At 38.3% G+C, this 10,365-nt stretch overlaps 1 protein-coding gene across 2 annotated transcripts; it reads right to left on the minus strand.

The window, feature by feature from the left end:
- Positions 1-4,748: 4,748 nt before the first annotated feature.
- On the minus strand, positions 4,749-8,290 carry LOC100016601 (actin, cytoplasmic 1-like). 2 transcript variants are annotated; one of them, XM_056819436.1, is made up of 2 exons: positions 8,272-8,290; positions 4,749-5,875 (listed from the first exon to the last, which is right to left on the minus strand). In XM_056819436.1, the coding sequence occupies exons 1-2, from the start codon at positions 8,279-8,281 to the stop codon at positions 4,749-4,751; spliced, it is 1,137 nt and encodes a 378-aa protein (XP_056675414.1). In that variant the 5' UTR covers positions 8,282-8,290. The 2 variants fall into 2 exon arrangements, with proteins under 2 accessions (XP_056675414.1, XP_016284704.2); XM_016429218.2 differs by lacking the exon at positions 8,272-8,290 and having other exon boundaries at positions 4,749-5,879.
- Between the last annotated feature and the right edge of the window lie 2,075 nt (positions 8,291-10,365).

The following is a 10,365-nucleotide window of genomic DNA, read 5'->3' on the forward strand; positions in this document are numbered from 1 at the left end:
TGTATTGGTTTCAAGGCATAAGAGTGGTAAGGGCTGGACAATGGGGGTCAAGTGAATTCCCCAGGGTCACACAACTGGGAAGATACATATCATTTTAACTTATTGGGTCCCTTAAAAAAAAGTTGTGTTTTTTTTTCTTTGTTTGTTTTGTTATGTTTTGTTTTGTTTTGTTCTTTCCCCTTCTTAATTATCTTTTGATGAGTCTCCTGGGTTCTGTGTTTGGGCATCAAATTTTCTGTTCAGCTCTGGTCTTTTCTTTACAAATGCTTGCAATTCTTCTATTCTCTAAAATGACCATACTTTCCCATATAAGAATATAGTCAGTTTTGCCGCATAGTTGCTTCTTTGTTGTAGACCTAGTTCCCTTGCTTTCTGGAATATCATATTCCATGCCTTTCCCTTCTTCAGTGTGGATGCAGCCAGAACCTGTGTTATCCACACTGTAGTTTCATCATATCTGAATGACTTCTTCTTAGCAGCTTGTAATATTTTTCCTTTGGTCTGATAGTTCTTGAATTTGGCTATAACATTCCTGGGTGTTGTCAATTGGGGATTAAGTACAGCAGGTGATCTGTGGGTTCTTTCAGTCTCCACTTTTGCCTCTTGTCCTAGAAGGTCAGGGAAGTTTTCTTGGATAATTTCCTGTAGGATGATGTCCAGGCTTTTTCTTTCTTCATGGACTTCTGATAGACCAATGATTTTTAAGTTGTCTCTCCTGGAACGATTTTCTAAATCTTCTCTTTTGTGAATGAAGTATTTCATATTTTCCTCAATTTTTTCATTCTTTTGATTTTGTTTTATAGTTTCCTGCTGCCTTCTAAAGTTGCTTAGTTCTAATTGTTGTATTTTGGTTTTTAATGACTGAATTTCATCCCTGGATTTTTGGTCATCCTTCTCCTTCTGGTCTGATGTTCTTTGGAGGTCATCTTTCATCTCCTTTGCCTCATTTTCAAGTTGATTAATTTTGGCTTTCATGACACTATTTTCGGTTTCCAGATAACTTGTCTTGCTTTTTAAGTTATTTTCCCAGTTGTCTTCAATTGTGTTTTGGATTGTATTTTGAGTTCTTCCAAAGCCTGTGTCCAATTTGCTGGAGTTTCTGTGTTTTTGCTTGGTGTTCCTTGATCCTCCTGTTACATTTTCTCTTTGGTCATTGCCTGGATAGAAGCTGTTGATTGTAATTTCTTTTTTCTTTTTCTGTTTGCTCATATTTGCCTCTTCTTTTCCCCCTGTAGCTGCCTGCATGCTTACTCCTTTCATTATGTGTTGGATCTGTGGGTTTGGGCTTTTCTGTCAACCTTCACCCTTGGAGCTTAGCAAGACTCTCAGAGCAGTCTTTGGGGGAGGGGTATTGGAGCTTGAGCTTCCCTGACCTCTGAAGGCTTGATAAGATTAAGCCCAGCAGATTTGAACTTGTGGAGCTGGATGTGCCCTGAGCCTAAAACCTCGGGGTGGGGAGGCAATATAGAGTGTCTCAGCTGCAACTAGACTGCCTGCTCTGGGCTTCTTCTACAGCTCCTTCCTCACCACCTGTATTCACAGCCCTAAATCTGACACAGCTTTGCCCATAAGGTACTCCCTCCAAACTACTTTCCTTGCCTGCACAGAGATTCTAGTCACTGCTGGAGTCTCAGTACTGTAGGTGGGGGAGGGGTCCTGGGACCTTCCTTCTTCTTTCCCTTTAAACCTGAGTGTTCTTGAATTCAAGCTTGGGGGGGGGTGTACCTTTTAGGTTGAGTCCAACAGGAGGGTTCCTTGGCTCTGTACTGCTGTTAGGTTTAGTTTTCAGTCCTTTAGGAGCATTTGGTTTTTAATCAGTAAGGAAGGGTTTTCAGAGGTCCGAACTTTCGCTGCTTCCATCTCACCTCCCAGACATCTGAAGTCCCATGTGAATCATGCTGGGGTCAGAGAACATTTCATGAAAATATTCTTAAAGGAGGCCGTGGATTTGGAATCAGAAGATTTGAATAAAAATCCTAGCTTTTCCCCTTGATAGCTGTGTGTTCTTGAGAAAATTATTTAATTTTCTAAGTCTCCATTGATATTTATCTCTAAAATGCATATGTTAATATGTACATTCATCAGCTCACTGAGTTCTTCTATTGCAAAAGCTCATAAGCTTTAAAATGCCATGCAAATCTGAGCTATATAAGCAACGTGACTTTATTGAATGGAGTAATATACATTTACAAAAATCATTTTGTTCCATCATTACGGTTGTATCTAACACTTTGTAACCTCATTTAGGGTTTTCTTGGTGAAGATACTAAAATGGTTTGTCATTTCCTTCTCCAGCTCATTTGACAGATGAGGAACTGAGGCAAACATGTGTAATTAACCTATCCATGGTCACAAAGCTAGTAAGTATCTGAGGCTAGATTTGAAATCAGGAAGATGAGGCTTCCTAACTCGGACTTGGTACTGTATTCATTGTACCCAGTTAGTTGAAATGTACAGTCATCCCTCACTATATCATGAATTACTTAATATGGCTTCACTGTATCCTGGGCCTTTTGGTTTTTTAAATCTAATTCTGTATCTTGGAGTTACACTTATTGTGGCACACTATTGGTTGAAGGAATGAAAGGTGACCAAGCACAGCTCTGTGTTCTGTATCCTGGGTGCTGATTGGTTCAGAGACTGTAGGTTAATAAGAGTATGGAAAAGGTTTATAGGAGAATGGGAAAGGTCTATGAAGCCTTAAAATATATATAAATAACAAAATAAATATAACACTGCTACTTCCCAGATTTTTACCTATCAGTGGGGGTCTCTGGAATATAACTCCTGGGATAGGATATCCCACTATATATGATAATTCACATTTTACAACACAATATTTAATCTAATCCTCAAAATAACTATGAAATAATAGGTAATTTAAAAATTACATATCTCAACAATCCCTGCATAATTCCTCTAAGTAAAGAGCTGAAGATTGAGCTACCTGTCCAAAGGAGAAAATCCATTGTCCTCAATCCTATTAAGACTTTCTATAATACTTTTTACAGACCAGCAGTCATTCCAAAGCCTTAATAGCTTGAAAAGGAAAGATTCTGCACTGCAGGGGCCATGACCACATAAGGATTTACCCTCAAGCAGGATCCACTTCAATTCACCTAATTAATACTCCTTCTAAACAGTAACCAATAAAGTTCATCTTAATTTATTACACCCTTCAAGGCAAACCTACTTTGGACCACTCAGGTACAGAATAACTTCTTTAATTAAAAGAGAAGATCTCATAGTTTGAGTTACTATTGCACAAACTGGGGGTTCAGATTTTCTGGGAGTGTTGGAGAGGAGTTTCATTGAAATTATGGAGGGTGGAACTACAGGGCTGTCATATGAAGGAGGAATTGAATTTGTTCTACTTATCTTTCTTGGCTTCCTTCAAATCTCAGCTAAAACTCCACCTTCTACAAGAAGTCTTTCCTGACTCCCACTAACTCTTTTTGTTGTTATTGTTATAATTTATTTAGAATATTTTCCCATGGTTATGTGACAAGGAAATCACTTTAAAAGACTGATATATATTAATTTTAGGTCGCCAAGGAACATAATTCATTAGTTTTCCCACTACTATTCCCTCTACCTTCCCATGTAGCCCCGAGTAGTGAGAATAGGCCCCAATAAAATCAGTCATCACCTAGCTAGAGCTAGGCATGTATGATCTCACCCAAAGCACATGATAAGCTCTTGGTTGTTCTTGACTATCCTTGTTTTACCCATTGAAGCAAGCATTTCCCTGTGAATCTGGACTAGATGGTTACATATTTAGCTATGATTTATTACCCTATAGAAAACTCTGTTTAGAGCCACTGAAGTAATCTACATCCACTGTCTCTATCTTGTAAATCATTACTAACCTATAAAGTATGTACCTCAAATCATTAAGTTTTGTCACTGATGAGCAAGAGGATTCTGCATGTCAATTTGACCCTCTTGTAATCCCAGAATAATTTCTCTCATCCCAGTTCATTGACCCACAAGTAATTTGTAGAACTGGTCTCTACACTCCCAGAGCTGACAAACAATTCCACTGGGTTATATATGTATATATCATTGTTCAAAACCTATTTACATATTTTTTGGCAAAGTTTCTTTAACATATGCACTTTTATTTGAACTGGTCTTAAGTCAGTGTACAGGTAAAGCCCCTTCCCTCCCTCAAGTACTGGCACCAATCTCATTAACTCCCAGGGAGACTGTTAAAGTCTTCATTCACATCTATGTTGGGGGCAGGGAGAGAATTTAGGGAGCCATTCGTTATGGCTAGCAATTAAAAAAAAGGAACAAGTATTAAGGTGGAAGATACAAAAAGTTTTTTTTTAAAGGATTACATAATTTACATGTAAAGCAATACTACTGCCACCCTTCCCCCAGTCTGGATTTATGTTAAGTCGCTCTGCTCCTGTGGGAATAGAGCAAGACAGCCTTCATAGAGGCAAGTAACTCTCTGTAACAATGCATTATACAATATTTGGAATGACTTATTTAAAACAATGTACAAGCAGAGTACTGAAGACACACTGTAGAACTTTGGGGATGTTTGCCTCGAACATTACTTTAGACTGCTCATCACCTTCACGGTTCCAGTTTTTAAATCCTGAGTCAAGTGCCAAAAAGAATAATTAAAAAAAATAAAGCCATGCCAATCTCATCTCTTTTTTAGGGAAATTATCATGTCACACCCTTTGACCAAAAAAAAAAAACCAACAACCAAGAAAAAAATACCAACAGTCCATTTAGAAGCATTTGTGGTGGATAATGGAAGGCCCAGACTCATCATACTCCTGCTTATTGATCCACATCTGTTGGAAGGTGGAGAGGGAGGCCAGGATGGAGCCTCCGATCCAGACAGAGTATTTGCGCTCAGGTAGGGAAATGATCTTCATTTTCATTGTGCTGGGGGCTAGGGCTATAATCTCCTTCTGCATCCTGTCGGCAATGCCTGGGTACATGGTGGTACCACCAGACAACACGGTTTGGGCATACAAATCCTTATGGATGTCAACATCACACTTCATGATTGAGTTGAAGGTAGTTTCATGGATTCCACAGGACTCCATGCCTAATAAAGATGGCTGGAAGAGAGCCTCTGGGCACCAGAACCTCTCATTGCCAATGGTGATAACCTGACTATCGGGGAGCTTGTAGCTCTTCTCCAGAGAAGAGCTCGATGCCACAGTGGCCATCTCCTGTTCAAAGTCGAGGGCCACGTAACATAGCTTCTCCTTGATGTCACGCACAATTTCCCTTTCAGCTGTGGTGGTGAAACTGTACCCTCTCTCAGTCAGGATCTTCATGAGGTAATCCATCAGATCATGGCCAGCCAGATCCAGACAGAGAATGGCATGGGGAAGGGCATAACCTTCATAGATGGGCACAGTGTGGGTCACACCGTCATTGGAGTCCATCATGATACTAGTGGTACGACCAGAGGCATACAGGGACAGCATAGCCTGGATGGCAATGTACATAGCTGGGGTGTTGAAGTTCTCAAACATAATCTGTGTCATCTTTTCTCTGTTGGCTTTGGGATTCAGGGGGGCTTCTGTGAGCAGTACAGGGTGCTCTTCAGGGGCCACATGGAGTTCATTGTAGAAAGTATGATGCCAGATCTTCTCCATGTCATCCCAGTTGGTGACAATACCATGTTCAATGGGGTACTTCAGGGTCAGAATACCTCTCTTGCTCTGGGCCTCATCCCCCACATAGCTGTCTTTCTGGCCCATACCCACCATCACACCCTGATGTCTGGGGCACCCCACAATGGAAGGGAAGACAGTCCGAGGGGCATCATCTCCTGCAAAGCCAGCTTTGCACATACTGGATCCATTGTCAATGAGCGCAGCAATATCATCATCCATGGCGAACTTTGATGTGGCAAGTTTAAATCTTTAAGACAGACGAGTTGATGCCGCACCTGGAGGCAGGGGGGAGGCAAGTGCATGCTAGGTGAAAGAGCTCACAGCTCTTACATATTATTCACATATGCAATAGAGTGATCTTTTAATGCCATAATCATATCCCCATCAAACCATGCAATCAATCATGCATTTTTCTTCTGCATTTCTACTCCCATAGTTTTTTCTCTAGATGTGGATAGTGTTCTTTCTCATAAGTTCCTCTGGATTATCCTGCATAATTGTATTGCTACTAGTAGAAAAGTCTATTACAATCAATTTGCCACAGTGTCTCTGGGTTACAATGTTCTTCTGATCCTGCTTCTTTCCCTCTGCAATAATTCTTGGAGGTCATTCCAGTTCACATAGAAATCCTCCAGTGCATTATTCCTTTCAGTACACTAATATTCCATCACCATCAGATACCAAAATTTGTTCAGCCATTCCCTAATCAATGAATACTCCCTCATTTTCCATTTTTTTTTTGCCACCACAAAGAGCATGGCTATAAATATTTTGGTACACCTATTTTTCTTTATTATCTCTTTGGGGTACAAACCCAACAGTGGTATGGCTGGATTAAAGGACAGGCAATCTTTTAAAGCCCTTTGGGCATAATTTGATATTGCCTTTCAGAATGGTTGGATTAATTCATATTCTACCAGCAATGTATGTCCAACTTTTACTATATCCACTCCAACATTTATCACTTTCCTTTGCTGCCATATTGGTCAATCTGCCAGGTGTAAGGTGATACATTGGAGTTGTTTTTATTTGCATTCCTCTAATCATGAGGGATTTAGAATACTTTTTCATGTGATTATTGATAGTTTTGATTTCTTTATCTGAAAACTGCCTATTCATATCTCATGACCATTTGTTGATTGGGGAATGTATTGATTTTTTGTAAATTTGACTTCATTCTTTATATATTTGGGAAATTAAACTTTGTCAGAGAATTTTGTTATAGAGATTTTTTCCCCTGTTTGTTGCTTTCCTTCTAATTTTGGTTACATTGGTTTTGTTTGTACAGAAACTTCTTAATTTGATATAATCAAAATTATTCATTTTACATTTTATCATGTTCTCTACCTCTTGCTTGGTCTTAAATTCCTTACTTTCCCATAGATCTGACAGGTATATTATTCTATGTTCACCAAATTTATTTATGATCTCACTCTTTATATTGAAGTTGTTTACCCATTTTGAATATATATATATATATATATATATATATATATATATAGAGAGAGAGAGAGAGAGAGAGAGAGAGAGAGTGTGATGTTGATCTAGACCTGATTTTTCCTATACTGTTTTCCAATTTTCCCAACAGTTTTTGTCTAATAGTGAGCTCTTGTCCCAAAAGCTGGAATCTTTGGGTTTATCAAACACTAATTTGCTGAGGTCATTTATTCCTAGTCTATTCCACTTATCTACCCTGCTGTCCATTAGCCAGTACCATATTGCTTTGATGACCACTGCTTTATAGTATAGTTTAAGATATGGTACTGCTAGGCCCCCATTCTTCACATTTTTTAAAGATTATTTTCCTTGATAGTCTTGATCTTTTGTTCTTCTTTATATTTTTTTCCAATTCTATAAAAAAGGGTTTGGGTAGTTTGATAGGCATGGCACTGATTAAGTAAGTTAATTTGGGTAGGATTGTCATTTTTATTATATTAGCCCATCTTACCAATGAGCAATTTATGTTTTTCCAATTATTTAGATTCAGTTTTATTTGCATTCAAAATGTTTTGTAGTTGTGAACATATAGTTCCTGTGTTTGTCTTGGTAGATAGATTCTAAAATATTTTATATTGTCTAGAGTGATTTTAAATGGAGTTTCTCTTTCTAACTCCTGCTGCTGAGTTTTGTTGGAAATATATAGAAAAGCTGATGATTTATGTGGATCCATTTTGTATCCTGCAACTTTGCTAAAGTTGTTAATTATTTCCACTAATCTTTTAGTTGATTTTCTTGGATTCTTTAAGTATACTATCATATCATCTGCAAAGAGTGATAGTTCAGTCTCCTCACTGCCTACTTTAATCTCTACAATTTCTTTTTCTTCTCTAATTGCTATTGTTAGCATTTCTAGGACAATGTTAAATAATAGAGATGAGAATGGGCACCCTTGCTTCACTCCTGATCTTATTGGGAAGGTTTCTAAAGTCCTCATTGCAGATGAAACTAGCTGATGGTGTTAAATATAAACTGTTTATTATTTTGAGGAAGGGCCCTTCTATTCCTATACTTTCTAGTATTTTCAATAGAAATGGGTGTTGTATTTTGTCAAAGGATTTTTCTGCATCTATTGTGATAATAATGTGATTTCTTTTGGTTTGATTATTGATATAGTCAATTATCTCCATTAATTCTAATGCCTTCTCTCCATTGATTATTTCTAGTTTTTCCTGTAATGAACTGGTTTTCCACTTTTTCTTTCATTAGATTTCTCTTTGAGAATTGAGACTCTCTGTTGCCTTTTTTGTAGCCCCATTGTTCAGAACACTGCCTAGCCCACAGTAGGTGCTCAATAAATGTTTGCTGGCTCACAAAAAGACAGAACTAAGAGCAGAGGGCAGAAATTGCAGAAAGGAATATTTTGGCTTAATATGAGGAAAATTTTCCCAACAATAAGAACTGTTCAAAGATGAAATGGGTTGTCTTTAAAGGTAGTAGTTTCCCACTGCAGAACTCTTTAAACAAAGCTGTTTAACCTCTTCTTTTTTTTTTTTATAACCCTTACCTTCCGTCTTGGAGTCAATACTGTGTATTGGCTTCAAGGCAGAAGAGTGGTAAGGGCTAGGCAATGGGGGTCAAGTGACTTGCCCAGGGTCACACAGCTAGGAAGTGGCTGAACCTAGGACCTCCCATCTCTAGGCCTGGTTCTCAATCCACTGAGCTACCCAGCTGCCCTGTTTAACCTCTTCTTGAGGACATTTATAGTGACAAGTTCTTATACATAAACTGGTTAGATTAGACAATCTTTGAAGTCTTTTCAAAATCTGAGATCCTCTCATTCTATACTATCAATTTAAAATTTTTCTTTTTCACTAATAACAGGGTGGCTCGAAATAAGTGATGAAGTAGATAGTCTCTGACCATGAGAACATTGTTGCTGTTTAGTCATGTTCAACCCTTCATGACCTCATTTGGGTTTTCTGAGCAGAGATATCAAAGTGGTTTTCCATTTCCTTTTCTAGCTCATTTTACAGATGAGGAAACTGAGGCAAAGAGGGTCAAATGACTTGTCTAGGGTCACACAGCCAGTAAGTGTTTGAAAGCACATTTGAACTTGGGAAGAAGAGTCTTCTTGACACCATGCCTGGTACTCTATTCACTATTTCACAGAGTCACTTCAACTATGAGAATAAGAGGTATGGAAATGATAAATTAACATGAGTAACTCACAATACTTGGCAGGGTTCAAATATTGGTACAAAATAAACTGTATAAATGTTTTGATCAAATCATGTTACTCCCTTACTCAAAACTTTCAGTTGCTTCCTACTGCAAACGTTTTAAAATGTAAATTCCTTAATTAGCCTGGCATTTAAGGCTTTTCACAGTCTAGTTGCAATCGACTTTCCCAGATTTACCTCAGATAACTCTCCTTTTTTTTTTTTCCTTATCAAACTGGGGTACTGGCTATTAGTAAAAATTGGTGGAATTAGAAAATGAATGGATCATAATATTTATAGACCCAACTGAAAGTGGAATGAGACTTTAAATATAGAATGATCAATCAATTTCTTCTTCAGTTCTGATCCTCTTATCTTCACTTGCTCAATGGATATTTCCATCTATTATTCAAAATCAATACATCTGCAGTGAGATTCATCATCCTTACCATCCTCTTTGCCACAATTAGCTCCTTTTCTTGACTTCCCTTTGTTTTTTCGTTTGTTTATTTTATTTGAAGGGATAGGTGTGTGTGTGGGGGGGGGGGGATTGGACCAGGAGTCAGAGACTTGGGGTTTGAATCCTCCATCTCCTGCTTACTAGCTTTATAACCCTAATCAAGTTATTTAAGTTTTTTGATCCTATTTTACTCATCTGAAATATGGAAATACTTGTGCTACTACCATCAGAGGATTGTTTTTAAAGAAGTATTTTATCAACCTTAAAAATATAAATAGGAGATGATGTTATTACTGTGACAGAGGCTGACACTAAGGAAAAAGTGCCAGGCTGAAGAGTGTGTGAAATTGATCACCTCAATGGATTAGGGGCCCCAAGTGATTGGATTCTTGAGGAGGAGAAGACTCTGGCTGGTAGAGGAGTTGCTCTCTCTCTCAATCTTGAGAAGCCAGAGGGAGAGGGTAAAAAAAAGACTTTCTCCTGAGGGTTACCCACTTTTCCTGCTAGTGACTGGAACTCCTTCCCCCCAACATTTCCAAATTGAAGGGACTTTCTGAAGAGAAACCTGAGCAGACTTTTCCTCAGTCCTGTT

Source organism: Monodelphis domestica, chromosome 2, assembly GCF_027887165.1.
Source record: "Monodelphis domestica isolate mMonDom1 chromosome 2, mMonDom1.pri, whole genome shotgun sequence".
Taxonomy (NCBI): domain Eukaryota; kingdom Metazoa; phylum Chordata; class Mammalia; order Didelphimorphia; family Didelphidae; genus Monodelphis; species Monodelphis domestica.